Below are 19933 nucleotides of genomic sequence, written 5' to 3' on the forward strand. Positions count from 1 at the left end.
TAATTTTATTTGTTATATCTAAATTTTGCACACCTGTCACAACAAATGATTATATTCATGTTAGGCGGAAAAAAATAAATGTCTGTTTACTGTTACCCAATAGACTCTAATTTGAGTGCCGACCCTTAGCCATTTTATATCTGTCGTAAAGTGAAATTTTAATAGAACCTGTGTCAAAAGCAAAGTAAGGATTGCCAATACATTTAATCAATTGCCTGATACATCCCAATGTTCAGAATTGTGAATATGACGGCTGTTTTAAGGAAACTCGCAACTCGTTTAATGAAACCAATAACCAAGGGAAATAATCGAATCATTAAAAATACGGGTAAACTTGGCCCATCCAATCATTAAAAATACGGGTAAACTTGGCCCATGGAGAACTCGGACCATGGCTAAATAAAATATAATAAAATGGAAATACCGACCTATCTACCCTATTAACTTTGATGATGTAACCTTAAACAGACATATGTATTTTTTTGGCCTTTCAACAAGTTAACATGCAGTGAGTTATATATATAAGTAACCATTGCTTGATGTCATACTAAATTCTAGTCATACAATTTATATATATGTAACCATTGCTTGATGTCATACTAAATTCTAGTCATATAATTTTATTATACTATAAATATGCTATAGTCATGATAGTACAGGATAGTAATACAGAGGTGTTTCAGGATTTTTTTTATATTGTGTACCTTTTATTGGTGAAACCTATAGCAATAGATATTTATACATTTTATTTAAATCTTTATACATTTTATTAAAATCTTTATACATTTTATTTAAATCTTTATACATTTTATTTAAATCTTTATACATTTTATTAAAATCTTTATACATTTTATTTAAATCTTATTGATATTTATACATTCTAATTATATTTTATTCCTTTGTAGATTGTACCTGTTATATACTACAGTATTGTTTTTGGGTACAGAAGCATTTGATAATGCTAGTCTCAGTAAAATAGAGGGAAAGACGTGGAGGCAGGTCATCAACTTAATGTGGCTGACGTAAGTCTGGGAATTCATTATTTATTCTAAGGATATAAATTTTTTCAATTTCTTCATAAAAAGAAGGTGTTTTAACAGTCTTGAATCAAATTTAAAGGTTTATGATAAATACACTATTAAGCAGGAAAAATCTACCTAAATGTTTCATAAAAAAACATGTTTAAGCAGTTAAAAATGCAAGGTTCATGGTAATTATAATATTTAACAAGAATAGCTTATCCCCCTGTTGATGTTAAAAAATCATAAATATAAAAATGAGGAGATGGGTATGATTTCTATTGAGACACCTATCCACCGAAGTTCAAATAAAGTGGTAAGCAATAATTTAGACGTGCACTGTACAGCCTTCAACACTGACTAAAACCTATATGGTATAATTGTCTATAATAGGTCTTTACATGAAAACAATTCCAACGAGAAAGCTAACAGCTAATCGTCTAATTAAGAACAAAACAATTTACATAAAACAAATATGACAGACAAGAACCAACAATAACCACGGAACAACTGGCTCCTGACTTGGGACAGGCTCATAAAGAATGTGGCTGGTTTAATCATGTTTTTCAGCCCTCAACTATCCCTTAACCTCAGACATTAAATAATTATACTCCCGCTTTGAAAAAGGGGGGTATACTGTTTTACCTCTGTCTGTCGGTCCGTCTGTCCGTCCATCCCATGAAAATTTTCATCGCATTTTTCTCAGGAACTACAATGCCAGGATTTCTGAAATTTGATTTCAGGGTTTATATAAGTCCGCTTTACTGTGTGATGCGTTTTCAGATTCATCACTTGACAACTTCTTGTTTACCGAACACTTACATATTTTTACACTATTGACATTATCCACTTGTGGCGGGGGTATCATCACTTGTTTCATATTTATGTGTTCATTTGTAAAACTTGTATTCCATGGTATTGTGTACTTCACTGATTATTGACCTATCACATAAGTTCACGTCAAAAAGTAATTGCTAAAATTGCAAGTACTGAAAATTGTTTCAATGAATTTGTCATTTTGTGAAAAGTATATAATTTGTAATTATAAAATATGTATAAAGTATTGAAAGTGTGGAATTATTTGTATGTCAAAGTTTTAGTAAGTAATTATAATCTAAATATAAAAATGGTTTAAATCTAAATGCTACATTTCAGTGTTCCTCTCACTTGGCTGTTAAGTTGTATATGTATAGGGGTATGGTTGTATGTGTGGAAATGTCCAGATCCAGAAATCATTCCAAATTACTATGTTGGTGTTATTTCTTATGCAATGGCTGCTGTTATAGCAACTTTAGCAAGACCACATTTCACTGTAGCAGTGTCAAATTTCTTTACAGGTTTACGGGTGAGTTATAGTATATGTTTTGTTGTACAAAAATGTATTCAAAATTGCAGTCTACTTCTGAGGCCAAAAAATATCCCATAAACTAATTTTTTATGCTTCATAAAATGTTTGATGGCTATTAAAACTCTCAAAGATTGATTTCCTTGAAAAAGTGGTTTAAAAGAAATTATGCTTTGTATCTTTACAGTACACTTTCAATTCTATGCAGCTGTCTTCGTATTATACCACAATACATACATGTTTTATAGGTAGGTGCAGTAGCAGTTGGTGAATCCTTTAAAGTTTTGATAGCAGTGATTCTTTTATGGTCCAGACCAGAATGGGGAATAACATGTTTTGCAGTAGGACAGGCAAGTTATAGTGTACAAGTCATATTTGTTTACCACCTGTGTGAGAAATATTATTGATGACAATCATGTTATTGTGATAAAATACGATAGATAGACCCGTATGATCAAACATATTTTTATTAAAAATAGTTTAGTTATGAAATTTCATGCAGATTTGGAGCTGATTTTTCAATACATTAGTAGGAGTTTGAGTGTCAATTTCAACTGACTGACTTTTGTAGGCAGAATTACACACCTTGAACAATAATGGTTTTATTTTTTATATCTGCAGATCTTGAGGTGATTTGTGGTATATTTGGTGTAAAATATTGTATTACAGTTTGTTTATTTAATTGTCGGAGTTATGGAATTAATGCACATAAAAAGTTTCTTGAAATTTTTTCTTTCACAGATTTTTAAAAAATTGGAAAAACCTGCAGTTCTTGAGAAAAATTAAGGTACATAAGGATACATCTGTGATGTACAGATTAAGGTGGCTTTTTTATTTGGTTGACTGACTTTAAATTAAATAATCTCCCTTGGACTGAAGAAAAAAATCCTGGAAACTACCAGTATTGGTTGATGTTCTATAGCTGATATTTGGTGCATTGCTGTGTTTTTAAATGTATAATATTTATATTTCAGATTATAGGAGAGATTTTATACGTTATTACCTATTATACATTCTTTTGGATTTACGTAAATACTGGAGATGAAGTTGATAAAAACTTTGCCTTTCAATCTACCAGAGACTTTTTTCCAAAGTGGTCTGAGACTAAGGTATGTTAACAATTTACACTTAAACCTGCTTTAAAGGCTGTCTCTATTCAGGGAAAACATGTCTTGGCACAGCACTTTCTAGTCCCAACATAGAAATATCTTTGCATATTGAATCTAATGCAAAATTATTATGGGAACTTTTAACAATCTTTACTGACCATAAAGCCCTTGCACAGTTGAATTGGTTTTTATTTTAAGGTTCAAATAGTGACCTTTATACACCAATTTGACTTTTTATACAGAAACGAAGATATATATATTGATTCTTGATGTTGATTATTGTGGCAATATTATGAACTTTCAAATATCAAACTTTCAACTTAATATTTCTTTTTAATAAAAAGTCTCAAAATTTTCATTGTTGCTGAAGCAGTAAAAACTGTAAAGTTTAGTTGTCCCTCTTTTACAGTCACTTTTTGCCACCATTTTATTCTAACAAATTGCAACTATATCTCTCTTAAATTGCTGTCAAAATTCAACATTCATTTTGATTTTAGAAGCCTAAAAATCTAACTGAGGAGACATGTTTGTGTGTTGCTTCTCCAATTACAAGACTGAATTAATCCCAAAAGGTAGCTTTGCACAGTGCAGTTTCTTATACTTTCTTTATAAACGCTGGTGGAATTTTATAAACGCTGGTGGAATTTTTTCTAAATTTCAATATTCATTATGTTGATTATTTTGGCACAGATTTAAAAAAAAAAAGAAGCTGTAAATGGAAACTTAATTCCATTGACATATAACCCACATTTTCAAATCATCCAAATCTAATGTTTGTCAATGCTTATATTTTATGCTTGCACATCATACACATGTTCAGTAAAGAAAACAAAAGGCCCAATTTATGTGTATTTGTGTTAAGGAATTCAACAAGAATTGATTTACAAGTATACGTATTCAAGCCCTGATGTAAAAATTGGGGTTATAACTTTTTATAGGAATAAATTTTGAGACACAGTTGTTTTTGAAAGATTTTTCCTTGAAAATGGATATTTATAATTTATTTTCTGTGTCTACTATCTACAAAAATGTAAATAATAGAAAACTGTTTATACATATTTTTGTTTTCTTCTTTAGCCCTTTTTAAATGAAAGAATGGCCATGCTGACACAGTCAGTGTTTAGACAGTCTTTGCTGAAGATATTTCTCACAGAAGGTAAGGTTATGACTGTATTGCTATATTTCATTCATACTAGTACAATTATTTGAGGATATGTTAAATCTCAACTGATGTTTTTAATTTGAAAACAATTTGGGTCAATGAAGCATTTGTTTATGACAATTTTCAAAAGATTTTATCTTTTTAGTATTTAGAAGATGTTATCACTGTTTGCAAGATATTTTTTTGACATATATGAAGAAATAATTTTTTAAATAGATAACTCAAGCCCTTCGTGCACTTGAGTGAAAAGAGATCTTGGTCTTGAACTATTTTCTAGTTTTGAATGTTGAAAATGCACCAGTGGCGGATCCAGGGGGGGGGGGGTTCCGGGGGTGCGCACCCCCCCTTTGCCCTGGGTGCCCTGGGTTAGCACCCCCCCTTTCGAAAATTCCTGCATCCGCCCCTGTGCACATACATTTACCTGAGCCTCACAAGCTCTTTAGTGCCTCTTGTTTAAGTACTCTTTTTGGAATATATTGACAAGGACACAATGTCATTGCATCATGATGAATAAGGTTTATAAAGCTAATATTTGTTTGTCATTTTTATACATTGTTATATTTGAGCTTGCATCAAGATGGAAATATCTATCAACATGATCAAAGAAATATCTATCAACATGATCAAAGAATATATCTAGGTGCAGAAACTTCAAAATCATTTGCTAAAACTTGTTGTTCATATGTAGAATGATTTGGTTGATCTTTAAGCAAAGATTGATAGCTTAAAATAGACCGTTTACTATTTAAAGCTGTATGTGTCAATATAGCTCAAATGTACTTTAAAGGTCAAGTCTACAAAAACGTGAAGAAAACATGTGAACAGGAAAAACCTAAAGAAAAAAAGATTTTTTTTCTACTTTTCACGTTGTTTTTTTCTTTCTTAATAACAACGATTTGAATTTCAATGACAAATATAAATTTCTGTACAACCTTCAACAATGAGCAAACCCGTGCCATAAAGTCTGGTTTAAATTCAGAAAGACCCAACATAAAAAATGTTAAACAATTCAAACTAAATACGGTATAACCAACTGCAACCACCATTTTATAGCTGTCATGGTTGTTATTGATGTTAATTTGCAAATGAATTTATTTTGTAGGAGAAAAGTATGTTATGACTATATTTGGAGTTCTAAGTTTAGCAGACCAAGGTATTTATTTTATTTATAAAAACATTATTTTTTACAGATTTGTTAATAAAGCTATATATGAGACATTCCTTTTAGATGTCATGGAAACATTATTTTTATATTGTTGAACTGCATCTGACCATGAAGAAAAACAGATATGTAGCATTTGTAAACAATTACATATAAATTGAGTTATGCCCCTTTATAGCGTTATATGCAAGCCAGGGGCATCATCTGTGTCCATGTGTGCCCCATGGACACATTCTCTATATATTTTAAGTGTTTATGGCACTGTTAAGATTTTAACAATTAGAAGATATTTTTATCTTGCAAGTTTTTATGACACTAACATAACATTTTATTTTACATTACAGGTGTGTATGGCATTGTTAACAATTTAGGGTCCATGATTCCAAGATTTGTATTTCAACCAGTGGAAGAAAGTGGGCGTGTATTTTTTTCCCAGTTACTTCTTAGAGGAAAGAAATTTGTAGAGCAACCAAAAGTAAGCATCACCTTTATTTATTGATCCTAATCGCATTGATTTTAAGTGAATTAACCATATTTTTGTTGTTTCAAAAAGTGTTGATTATGGGTTAGAAACTTAAATTGTGTTGTTTCAAATGTTATATTGTAAGCAAACACCAATCATTTTATAAAGTCATGCTAGAGTTATTGTATGATTTATTCAATTGCTCTTTTAAAAGTTTTGATCTAAATGCTAATAAAATAACAAAATATTAATAAATATGATATCTTCTTATAATACCACCCCCCCCCCCCCCCCCCCCTGCTTTAAAAAAGTTAGGGTATACTGTTTTACCTCTGTCTGTCCATTCCTCCATCCATCAGTCCATCCTTCCATTAGTCTGTCTGTCCCATGAATATTTCTCGTCACATTTTTCTCAGGAACTACATTACAAGGATTTCTAAAATTTGTTTTTATGCCCCATTATGTTTTCTGGTCTGTGCATCCGTTTGTCTGTCAGTTAGTCCGTTTGTCTGTTCGTCCCGCTTTAGGTTAAAGTTTTTGGTCGAGGTAGTTTTTAATGAAGTTGAAGTCCAATCAACTTGAAACTTAGTACACATGTTCCCTATGATATAATCTTTCTAATTTTAATGCCAAATTAGAAATTTTATCCCATTTTCACTGTCCACCGAACATAGAAAATGATAGTGCGGATGGGGCACACAATCTTGTTAAGGGTTTATATAAGTCAGCTACACGGTATGATGCATTTTCAGATTCAACACAACAATTTCCTGCATACCATCAAGTATTTGAGTGGGGGTATCATAGTAAACAGTAGCTCACACATTCACTTGTTTTATGAGTTTATTGCTATAATATTGTAAGAACATTTTACATCACTCCAAAATTTGATTGGTCACAATTCATACTATGAAATTGAGGTCGCAAAAATTACTTTTGATTCCTGTCAGTAATTTATATGACATGTATGATATCTGTATTACAGGATGAAGCTGTTTTAGCCTATCAAGTACTGAAACATCTGCTAAGAGTGATGTTAGTGATCGGTAGTATTATATTAGTTTTTGGGAACAACTATGCCTTCTTGTTACTAGATTTATATGGAGGAGAACATATATCTGAAGGCTCAGGTAATGATCATTTTGATAATTCTACACTTCTCCCCGCTAGTTTTGTTACGTACCTGGTGTATTGGTTTCAAATTAAATTTTATGACTTGTCTGTTGATGTTTGTACAGACTCTATTTTTATTCAAATACTTTTTTATCGTAAGGCTGATGCTCGAAATTAATTTTTACCAAAATATTTGTGTAAAATATCCATTTTTGTTATTTTTTATCAAATGACCAATTACTGTATTTAGATTTTGTATGTAAAATCTTTTGTTTCCCACCTTTCTATGATCAATGATTAATTTCTTCTCTGGAGTCACTTCGTGTCCTTTGAGCAAAAGGTGCGCCCGAAAAACCTTGCTCCATGGACATGAAGTGACTCGAGAGAAAAAAAAAGGATCAATTACAAGATGTTTAGGATCACAAATGACATTTGTCCACTAATAAAACTTCACTTTTAATATTAGGTCAGTAATAGGTCAATTATTAAGATTATGACATGTTTAAGTAACATCATACTTGACATCTGTACACAAATTAGATCCTACGTACTATAACCTATTTATTAATCAAGGAAACTTGCACCTTTTTTTCCAAGAAATGTAATTAATCAATTTCAGTGTTAATTGTTGATTTTTGTCTTGCCTCTTACTTTGGCTAATGGACAGTTAATTATATCATGATTAAATTTAAACACTAAGGGAAGCCACACATGCTTAGATCTTGTCCAAATTTGAGTATTTTGCTAAATATACACCTATCATTTACACTATTAACTAGGTTTATAGTTGACTATGTGGTATGTTGTTTTCTTACTTTTGAAGGCCGTACTTGGCGTACAGTGACACATAATTCCTTTATCCACTTGATTTGAATTCTAGTGGAAAGTAGGCCTATTTGTCAATGATACTACATCTTAATTTTATATTCAGATATTTTTCTATAAGTTAAAAATAATTTTGTTGTTTTGAGTGTTTTCATTCCTTATGCAAGAATTTCTGTGCATGTCTGAGTTACAAGTTAGAGTTTTTCTCCCAATTTATGGCCATAAATATTGATGTAGTTTTGTGGGTTTGTGTTAATTTTGTTTTTCCTTTTAGGGCCATATATATATATCATTGTATATTGAAAATGTTTTCATGTCTATGTATACATTTATTTTTTTTTCATTTTAGGGCCATATATATTGAAGTGGTTCTGTGTCTATGTGTTAATTTTAGCTATTAATGGAATAATGGAATGCTTCCACTTTGCATTAATGAATGTAGCAGAAACAGACAGGTAACTATTTCATCCAAATTAAGTGTACCTTAGTTTGACCTTGTCAAGGCCGCACTGGTGCATTTTCCACATACCTCTTTTTTCCATAGGAAATTTAGGGGAAAAAAACCCTTAGGCTTGTTGAAAATGTGCTTTTTTTTTAAGCCATGGTCATTGCTTTGTCCGTTTATTTAGACTTTCAAGTTTTAATGATCCTCTGCTATTTTTAACCTCACTTTTGTTTAAGATCAATAACATTTTTATATAAAGCTACATTACTATCAGTACATATCAGTTTGACTATTTTGAATGATTTTTATACTTTTCTCCTGTTAAATATTCAAAATAAGCTGTTTGGTAGGATAACTTCTTCACCATACTTATAGGTGACTTAGGGTCTTTTGATTTGAGATCCCTATCCTTAAACCTTGAAATTCAAGTCAATGTCAATCTGACATTTTAGAATTTGACTTTTACTCATGTAATTGTGTCAGAAATAAAAAAGTATTACAATTGGTTTTTTTCAGCTACAATAAGAAGATGCTGTTATTTTCTGTAGTGTCCCTAGTGTCTACTCTACTTATACCACAATACTTTGGAGGAGCAGGATTTATCATAGCCAATATAGTCTCCATGATGACTAGGATATTCTACAGGTAAAGAAAAGAACAAAAATTCAATCAGTCTTAAACCTCTATTCTGTTTTCTTGATAGTCAATTAGTCTGTGAAAGAATTGGGGTTTTGGCTGTTTGTGGCAATCTAAGTATTATATTGATTTTGAATTATACAATGAATATTAGATTGTTGAGTTTTGTAGTAAACACTTTTTTTTACTGATTTCAATTTGACTTTGCATCAAAAAGATTAATAATTGTAAACAAGAAAAAAAGGTATGAAATGTTACTTGATTTACTTCACTTGTTAGTTATTTTTCTTAAATGCCATGACAGGTGTTGTGAAATTCTCACTGTAGCACTGGACAATTCACTCATACCAAGTATTTCTTTAATGGAAACAAAGTTACATTTTGAACATATTTTTTAAAATGACAATTAATCAAAGACTAATAGGTGATCACAATGGTGTTATCTCCCCTTTACTTACTGGTTCAAGAAAATAATTTCTGAGGTAGAGTTGTCTCCCTTTGTCATTTAGATATTTTAAAACATAATGTTTTAATTGGTAAGAAAGTCATTCTTTCTCCATTTCTTGAAATTCTCATGACTGCATTGTTCTAATAGACTGTTTAATTGTATGTATTTAATAGAATTCTTTGTATCCATAAAAGTACGATTTCATGGACAATGAAAATTTCTTGTATGTTATTTTCAAAATACTATCTTATTTACAAGCCTCCAGAATGTAATTTTGATGGCCTCTCATTCAATATTTATTACCTCATACTATGTTTTTGTTCACAGCTTTAGAATATATGTGTTATTTGCTTGTTAAAAGATATCATTTACCCACAAGGGCTGTTACAAAAATGAATGTGTGGGGGAGAAGGAAGGCACTTTTTAGCTCACCTGTCCAACCAACCAAGATGGCCGCCATGGCTAAAAATAGAAGAGGGACGAAAGATACGGAAGGGACAGTCAGACTCATAAATCTAAAACAAACTGACAACGCCATGGCTAAAAATGAAAAAGACGAACAGAAAAACAATAGTAAACATGACACAACATAGAAAACTAAAGAATAAACAACACGAACCCCACCAAAAACTAGGGGTGATCTCAGGTGCTCCGTAAGGGTAAGCAGATCCTGCTCCACATGTAGCACCAGTGTTATCCCCAGGCCGTTTTAGAGTCGCGGTACCTCGACGCTATAATTTTTCACTGTGATGCTATAATAATTCCCGCGACGCTATGATTATTTTGAAAATGCTATTTTACTTGTCCTCAATTTTGAACTTTCATCTATTATAGATTATGATCATAAAAATTATATCACCTTTAATTGTAATCCCTTTAAGTCGGACACTAAAGGCAATTAAGAGATTAAATAGCCAGGTATTAATTGCCCTCAGGGTGATAACTGTTTGGATGCCAATATCCCAAGCTGACACTTGTGACATGACTAATACCACGTGTCTGCAATCACCAATTTCGACACGGAAAAATGCAATCACAAAACAATTTGAAATCTACGTTTTGTATTACGAAATTTCAAAGATTGAAACGATTTTTTTTTAAAAAGGTCGTTTATTTGTGCAACTATTTTCTTTCTCTTCCGGTAATACGAGAGCGAGAATTTTGGTTTTGAGCTAAAATAAGTTTAATACTTCTTTAAAAAGTGATCATAAGTGGCTTAAGTTTATGTTTAATCCATTTAATGCATTAAAAGCGTCTTATTCATTCTCAATCTCTTGTCAAACAACGTTTATTCTCGGACTCATTTTCCTAATTTTTTCTACGGCCGCCATTGCACATTTTAGTGTTAACTACGGATCGGAACCGGACCAGATATGACAAAAATCCGCATTTTCACGATAATGACAACAGATGGACAGTAGACAGAAAAAATATATCAATAGAGAAAACTACGCATTAACAGACTATTTGTTAGATAACTTTGTTTTAAATGCATATCATTTTGATGTAAAGATAAGAAACAACTGGGACTAATTCATTGAGTGCCATGAAACAATGAATTTAATAAACATGATAAAAAAAAGTTTTTAAATTGATTTTTTTTTGCTACTTTTGCTGCTTTATCTTTACTTAATATAATATGAAAATAGTTAATTTTGTGTACTAGATATTTAGTTTTGTATATATACAGGTTGCACTATAATGAACCATTCATTCATTTGACCTATTTTTGGGTAACTGAAACCACATATTTATTTTTATTTGGCACAAGAGGAAAACAATAATTCTGTAACTATAAATGAATAAAGAAAACATAAACTGAACACAACTGTTTTTGTGGTTATAATATAATTGTATTCTCAGTTATGAATTGAACAATATAAACTAAAACATAAAAAGGAAATAGAGCATTTAAATGCGACGCGACAAATGACATTAAAAAAAAAATACAGTTATTTTTTTTTACGCAAAATGTGATGCTATCCAAAATTTCTGGGGAGAACACTGGTAGCACCCGTCATGTTGCTTATGTGATTACAAATCCAGTAAATAGTCTAATTCGGTAGGTCACATTCATGAAAGGAAAGGGGATTGTAGTTACGACGAAAGGAACATATCCGATATCATTTGTGAAAAGGTTATTCCATAACGGTCAACCAACTCGTGATGGCGTCCGTAAAATTTACGAAAGGGATGATTTCAACTTCAACATTTGGAACTCTTGGTTTAATAGCTTCCTTGTGAGCAGCAACCCTCTATCAAGAAAATCATGATAGGAAATGCATGCACGGGAATATCGTATCAATTGGGAGATATATACCCTGTATGCAGGTTCTGCTGGAATGTTGCTACTTAGAAATGGAAAGTTCACAATTGGAAAGCTGAAATCATCTCTTTTGTCGTAAAGTTTTGTTTTCAACCGACCCTCATTGTCAATTTCTAGATGTAAGTCAAGATATGAAGCCGACTTAACTGTATCTGTTGTATCCTTTATCTCTAGTTCAATGGGATAGATGCGTTCCACATAGCCACCAAATTTTGAATTATTTAGTGAAAGAACATCATCTATATAGCAGAAAGTAGAGTTAAAGGATATTGCTAACTTCTTATCTTTCTTCCTAAGAAGTTCCTGCATGAAGTCAGCCTCATAATAATAAAGAAACAAGTCGGCAAGTAGAGGGGCACAGTTTGTTCCCATTGGAATGCCGACAGTCTGTTGAAAAACACGTCCCCCGAACGTAACAAATATGTTGTCAATCAATATAGGGGTAAAATGTCGATTTTGGCTTATAACTCTGAAACCAAAGCATTTAGAGCAAATCTGACTAGATTAAATTGATAATCAAGTGAAGATTTATCTGCCCTAAAATTTTCAGACGAATTGGACAACCGGTTGCTATTTTTTTGTTATTATCTTGAATATTATTATAGATAGAGATAAACTGTTAACAGCAATAATGTTCAGCAAAGTAAGATCTACAAATAAATCAACATGACCAAAATGGTCAGTTGACACCTTAAGGAGTTATTGCCCTTTATAGTCAATTTTTACCAATTTTCATAAATTTTGTAAATTTTTGTAAATTTTAACAAAATATTTTCCTCTGAAACTAATGGGCCAAGTTCATTAAAGATAGAGATAATTGTAAGTAGCAAGAATGTTCAGTTAAGTAAGATCTACAAACACATTACCATCACCAAAACACAATTTTGTCATTTATCCATCTGCATGATCTGTGTCTTTTGTTTAATATGCACATAGACCAAGGTGAGCAACACAGGCTCTTAAGAGCCTCTAGTTATTGGACCCCACCATGCATACATTTTAAATTGGATATTTCATTTAAATGTTCAAGCAATCTCTCGTGCCTTCCTTCCCCCCATACAATTAATTCTAGAAAAGCCCTAAATTAATTAGAAACATTATGATTTAATAACAATTTCTTTTTTCCAGTATACTGTTTATCCGAGAGTTTTATCATGGGACAGAATATAGGCCATTGAAATCACTGATACCTTCTATACCATTCTGTATATCTCTCATCATTTCATCTTTAATAATGAAACTGTCTGAGGTAAGGATATCTTCTCTCTAATTTAGCATATTTATTGAAAAAAAATCCTTCAAACAGAAATCTGAAAGATCCTATTTGAAAGCAGCATGACTAGAATGAATTTTTTTAAATTTCTTAAAAATTGACTTATAAGGATGCTACTATATATTAATGTGCATTTAATTATTTAAAGTCTTATCAAATCTTTTAAAGTTAAATCTAGATGATTTACTAATGACATGCAGATTTATTATTATTTGTGGGGTACTTAGTTTCACGGATTTTAACATGTTAAATGTTCAACAAAGTAAACATTTTCTACAGGCCTGTTTGCAGACTGGCTAAACTATCAAATCTGATATCGTCAAAATGCAATTCTTCCTTAATCTTTAAAAAATGTATTCATGAAAATAAACAAACTTCAATAATTAAGATGAGTTTCTATTCACGGAGACAACAGTGAAAAAAGATGAAATGATAATTATTTGTATAGAAACCGAATCGAATTTATTTCTGAAAGTTCTCAAGTCGGGTTTGTATTTCCAACCTAAACACTTAACATTGAGATGTTGAAGATACACTTTTTTCAAATGTTGAAGTTAGAAAGTGTTACAGAACTTATTTTCTACATATTTTGTCGATAGGCAATCATTATTCAATCTTGTCATTTGGAAAAGGGGGAGGGGAGAATGTATTAGAAAAGCTATTAATGTAAACAAAGAGTTGCTTCCTTGGGAAATATTGGATTGCACCTTTAAACATATTCAACAAGCTAATGAAAATTGTTTGATTTGAAGAAGAAAATGCCAATATTTCCCAATCCCTCTCTTTTCAACTAAATGTTATAAAACTTATACACAATGCTTATTATCACAAAAAGGTCTGAACTACTTGAAACCTGCATCTGTTTGTGGAAGTAGAAATGTCAATAATTAGTACATTGAATCATGCACATTTACAAGTACCATGTGGCCCAAAGACACATTCTTCCTTTATTTTTCAATTATGAAAATGTTTAATGAAACATGCTTTGTTTCAGAGTTTTTTCTGCTGTGATCAAGGACTTATATTCAGATTAGTACATGTAGGAATAGGAGGTCTAAGTCTACTAGGAGTTATAGGAGTTATCTACTTTACAGAGACTGATGTCTCAGACTTTGTTATAAAGCATTATAGAAAGACAAAAGCAGAAAAGAGGGAAGCAGAAGAAAGAAAGAAGGCAGAAGAAGCTAAAAAGAGGGAAGAAAATGGAAAGAAGTCAGAAGAAGATAAAAAACATGAATAATAACGTTGTATGTAGTTTTATGTAGTTATAATGTATTAACTTTTTCTAATTTATTGAATGTTGTTTACATTTAAATAGAAAATAGTATTAACATTTTAAGTGATGTCTATATTGTTTGGTATACATTTTTGAAGATTTTTATGTTGCTTGCAAAAAGAATTATTCTTCATATACTATTTTATATCTTGCACTTAGGGTGTTTAAGTTTTGTAAAGATAAGTTGAGGTAATAAACAAAATGTAATTTGTGTGATTTTCAATTTTTCATCATAGTTGTTAATGTTGATGTTTATTAGACAAAATTGCATAAACGTGATAAATCAGACTTACAAAAAAGATATTTTTGTAAAGGAAGAGGATACGTTAGTTAGACATGTTAGACATGTGATATTTTTGGTGCATATATCATTTTATTTTTAAAAATGAGTTTGAGAAGTTTCTTTTTTTAATTCTTCCTTAGATTCTAAGATTTCTAAAGATTTCTTAGAATGTTTAAGTTTTTGAAAGTGGGTGCTCTTTTTTATTTTAATTCAGTGAAATAAATCAAACAGTCAGTTTGGCAAATTGAAGTTTACATTTCAATTGCATGACTGTTCCTCATTGTGAAACCGATGTTAGTTTACAATCAGTTTAGGCATCATCATGATACAGATATAAGTTTACAATCCATTCAGACATCATAAACAAATGTTTTGTTTGATATGAATCTCTTCCTTTTATAGGAAATCTTAGTTTGTAGGAAATTTAATTGGCTCTGGAATGTTAAATAACATTAAGTGTATAGTACCATTCAGACCTTTTAAATTCAACTATGAAATTCTTGTACATTTGCAGTACATGTAATTAAATGTGTTAAATATAAAAATACACAGGATTTAATCATAGTTTTGAAACCAAATTACTTTTTGAAGGACAATTGATTTCAATGTATGTTTCTAAAGCAATTACAATTACAAATAGGTTTCAGTTTTCACAGAAAAGGTACAGGTAGTGATATTTTTTACAACAAGGACTTTTATATTGTTAGAAAATACCATACTTTAATAAAAAAAAATGTCATTCATGTTAATATACACATATCTAGTTCTGGAATTGACCTCTGCTTTGCTGTTCTTTTTGTGTCTACTACAAAAAATGTGTGTGTCAAATGTTATCAAATAGCCAATACATAATTATTGTTCACATGGATGTTTTCATAATCAAAAGTTAAGGTATATTGTATCTGCACTTTCTGATCCAAAAATTAAATTCTAATTCTTATAGATCATGCTGCTCAATTATTGTAATTGCTTGTTGGTATAAACGTGATTTTCAACACTCTTGCCCATATTGTAGATTTGTAGTGGTCAAATTTTATTGGTAGAGGAAGCTGGAGTGCCAGGAGGGACCCACTGCTCTTCGTTAGGAAGTGTCTTTCCTTGTCAGTTAAGATCAGAGTATAAAGCGTCTGCAACATGCAGGGTTTCAATTTAAATCTCAGTATTGACAGGCTAGTGATACTGTAGTTGAATTACCTTGACCACTTGGCTACAGAGGCCCTTAAAATTGTATGTTGATGTAAATATGAGTAAATACTGATATTTTTTTGGGGGGAAGGACATACATGATAACATCGATTTTATTTCAACTTCCATATTTGATGTATTTCCTTGATGAAAAAGATAAAGTATCATATAAATACTTTAATGCTCCAATTCAATGAACCATGACTGCACTATTGTATCAATTGTGGTACAAATGTAAAGGTTTACAAATACTTACGTAGATTACTTTTAATTTCTAAAATCTAACTGTGCATTTTACAGTCACATAACAGTATTGCTAATTGCTTTTGAAAACAATAAATTTGTTATTGATTTGTATTCTTTGATCCTATATGTAAAATATTTATGAATTGAAAACCTGTACAAAATAGTATTAATATTTAAGTCATTATAATTTCAGTCACTAATTTAGGATCCCAAAAGTTCATTAATATTTTCTACAAAATATAATGATTTTCAATGAATTGGTATTTTATTGTAGAAGTTTTTTTTTACAATTATTTACAATTTTACAGTCAATGTAGAAATATTAATTGTTATCAGTGCATATACTTTAAGCAAACTGAGATTCTGAATATTTTCCATTTAAAAACTTATCTCGTTTGACAAATTATAACAAAATAGTTTCCTTGTATACACTATTTTTGTCTCGCCTTGACAGAGTCAAAAAGCGAGACATAGATATGCTGTTTCCAGCGACGGCGGCAACGGCGGCTTCAACAATGTATTAGTTTGTAATTAGGTCTAGTTTATGTTGAACCACAAGTGGTAGGTCAATCATATTTGGTATGCAGTTGTATAAGCATTGGCACATCTCCTTTCCATGGAGATTATATGGCCCTGCCCCCTCAGTCATGGTCTATTGACTTCGAAACGTTTGCTTATTTTACCATGTTTACATGTATTAGTTTGTGATTAGGTCGGTTTATGGGGAACCACAAGTGATAGGTCAATCATATTTGGTATGCAGTTGTGTAAGCATCTGCATACCTCATTTCCATGGCAATAATTTAGCTACGCACCCTTAGTCATGGTCTATTGACTTTGAAACTTTTGCTTATTTTACATGTATTAGTTTGTGATTAGGTCAGTTTATGGGAAACCCCAAGTGGTAAATCAATGATATTTGGTATGAAGTTGTGTAAGCATCGGCATATCTCATTTCCATGGAGATAATTTGGCTCCACCCCCTTAGTCATGGTCTATTGACCTTGAAAATATTTCTGAGTTATCATGTATTAGTTTGTGATTAGGTCAATTCAAGGGGAACCATTAGTGGTCGGCCAATGTTAATTGGTATTCAGTTGTATAAGCATTGGCAAATCTCATTTCCATGGAGAATATTTGTCCTCACCCCTCAGTCACAGTCTAATGACTTTGAAAGTTATCTTATTTTACATGTGTTAGTTTGTGATTAGATCAGTTTAAGATGAACTGCTAAAGTTAAGTCAATGATATTTGGTATGCATATTAGTCAATGATATTTGGTATGCATATTTTTTGGCATTTGCAAGTATCATTTCCATGGAGATTATATAGCCCCACCCCCTCTTATTGGCTTTGAAACTTTTCTATAGTTTACTAGTTAATGTTTGTATTAAGATTTGGGAACAACTTATGATATTAGTCATGATGGTATTTGGTATGCAGTTGTATAAGCATTGGCACATCTCATTTACATAGAGATTGTTTAGCCATGTAACTCAGACATGGTTCATTGACTTTGAATATTTTCATAACTTGTGTAAGATGTTAAAGTATTGCTATTTTGATTTCAACATTTGCATAATCAAAATAACAAAAAGGCGAGACATATTTCTGTGATAACAGTTTATTAGTTATTTGTTATCCTTTGTATTATAATGTTAATTAAGTTTATGGATTGTCCTATTTGTAATGGGAATACATTTGATTGTTTTACAATTTTGTATTTCGATATTAGTGTGAAAATTTAGTCTCACCTGCAACAGAGTCCTAAAAGCAAAATTTAAGTTTTTTCTTGACTGAGCAGGCTGAATCAAGTTTAAAGTTAATGAAGTCAGTTTAAGGGTAATCTTTAGTAGTAAGTCAATGATATTTGGTATACAGATGTACAAGTATGAAACATTTCATTTCCATGTTTAGGTTTGTGATTAGTTTAGACAAACAAGACATATCTTTGTGTTTATCAGTTAGTTGTAGTTCACCATTGCTGTATTGTTGAGTCATTTATTTGACCGATGTCATCAATCAAACCATTAATATAGATTTTTATCCAGGTCAGTATCATTCTCTTTTTTTTTCTTTTTTTTTTTCTTCAAATTTCCCATTTGATTTCTCTGCCAAAAATCGACAGTAAGTAGATTTCTTTGACCTCATCCTAAGAGTATTTATCATTTTACCTTTGTCTAAAAAGATTTCTAGCAACTCAGTTGTGACTATGAAAATCAGAGAGTCAATTTCTTAATTCATTTCAAAGTAAAACATTTTTTTTTTATTGATTGAAAAAAGAGAATATTTGTTTATTTGACCAGTTTTCATATTTTAACTGTAATGATTTCGAGTGCTATCTATCATTTTGAGTGCTCTATTATCGTATTTAACTCTTAGTGTTTGTTGATTCTTTTTTACCTTGTTGATCATTCCAGATGAAATGAAATATTTCTTTCCAAGCTATGAATTGAGTGTTTTATTTATAATGTCATACTGGAATGTGTATATATAAGGGAATTATTTTGTTTGTTTATAGATGAAATTTATATTGTTTGAGTTATCCTATCCACATGCCTACCATTTTTTTCTTATTTTGTTTTAGACTTATTTGAAATAGTTGTCACTATTGAATAACTTGTATGATATCTGAGTGCCATTTTGGAAATGAGGAAACATGAAAAATCCAAATTTCTTGAAAAAAATAAGGATAAGAGAAAAAGGTAAAGTCTTAAATGGAAAACAGTCAATTAATCAAAGCATTCTTTAGATTAAAGGGCAATGTGTGATCAGTGCTTTTTATGGCTTGATGATTTCACTGAAATTTTTCTTTAAAATTCTGAAGAAAGAGATTTGGTCCATTTTCAACTAGTATGTGGAACTGCAAATATATAGCACATGAAAGTAATAAATAAATTACTAACTTGTACTTATGTAGGTGCATTATACTTTATTTTTGCCATCAATGTATAATGAATGAAATTAAATGTTTTATCCATACTTGTTTTAGTATCTTCCTTTATATGTTTTATTGTGTTGAACAAACCCGAGAAGTCTCTGGTTATAATAAGTCCAGTCTCATCCCTTTTAAAACATACCAGGTTGCCTTACTCTCCCTTATATATTTCTAGTTTTTAGGTAAAGCTGGCATGAAATGCAATCAAACCTTATGGGACTGACTTGATATCTAAATCTTCCAAGGCTGATCACTACCTATTAGATACACAAAATATAGTGCATTGATCATAACATTCTATACATACTTTTCATGAACATTTCCAGAAATTTATCGATGTAATATATGCTCAGATATTCAAGGCACAAAATGATGTTTCACTTGTCAAGAAAATTACATTTCTTTTGCAAGGTGCAGGAATCTGATATCTTTGACAACATTTATATAAATAACTATATCACTGAACACCTTATGAATCTCTTTATAACAGATGTTATTGTCTGGCAGTGAAGGTGGTACATTTTTAAGTTTGTCCCTTGATAAGAGGTTGGAAGCAATACCTCATTTAACTAGACTAAAACAAATCTGCTGATTTACCTTTATAATAAAGATGAATTCAATTTTGATAAACGAACTACAAAAACAACAAAAAATAATAACTTCACTGCGTTTTCTAAAA

The 19933-nt window shown here is 30.9% G+C and overlaps 1 protein-coding gene across 6 annotated transcripts in view; it reads left to right on the forward strand.

Annotated features, from left to right (window-relative positions):
- LOC139524256 (man(5)GlcNAc(2)-PP-dolichol translocation protein RFT1-like) overlaps nt 1–19933 on the forward strand; it is a 53691-nt gene that overhangs the window by 16309 nt on the left and 17449 nt on the right. For 3 of the 6 annotated variants that reach the window (XM_071318988.1, XM_071318981.1, XM_071318997.1), the window contains exons 5-16: nt 906–1022; nt 2175–2364; nt 2613–2714; nt 3339–3473; nt 4551–4629; nt 5738–5788; nt 6142–6272; nt 7246–7390; nt 8548–8653; nt 9160–9288; nt 13182–13302; nt 14321–19298. In XM_071318988.1, the coding sequence (XP_071175089.1) occupies nt 906–1022; nt 2175–2364; nt 2613–2714; nt 3339–3473; nt 4551–4629; nt 5738–5788; nt 6142–6272; nt 7246–7390; nt 8548–8653; nt 9160–9288; nt 13182–13302; nt 14321–14566 (1552 nt within the window). In that variant the 3' untranslated portion in view covers nt 14567–19298. Of the gene's footprint in view, nt 1–905; nt 1023–2174; nt 2365–2612; nt 2715–3338; nt 3474–4550; nt 4630–5737; nt 5789–6141; nt 6273–7245; nt 7391–8547; nt 8654–9159; nt 9289–13181; nt 13303–14320; nt 19299–19933 lie in introns of those variants that run through there. The other 3 variants (XM_071319010.1, XM_071318971.1, XR_011664763.1) reach the window with 2 other exon arrangements.

The sequence above is a fragment of the Mytilus edulis genome, chromosome 1 (assembly GCF_963676685.1).
Source record: "Mytilus edulis chromosome 1, xbMytEdul2.2, whole genome shotgun sequence".
NCBI classification, from domain to species: domain Eukaryota; kingdom Metazoa; phylum Mollusca; class Bivalvia; order Mytilida; family Mytilidae; genus Mytilus; species Mytilus edulis.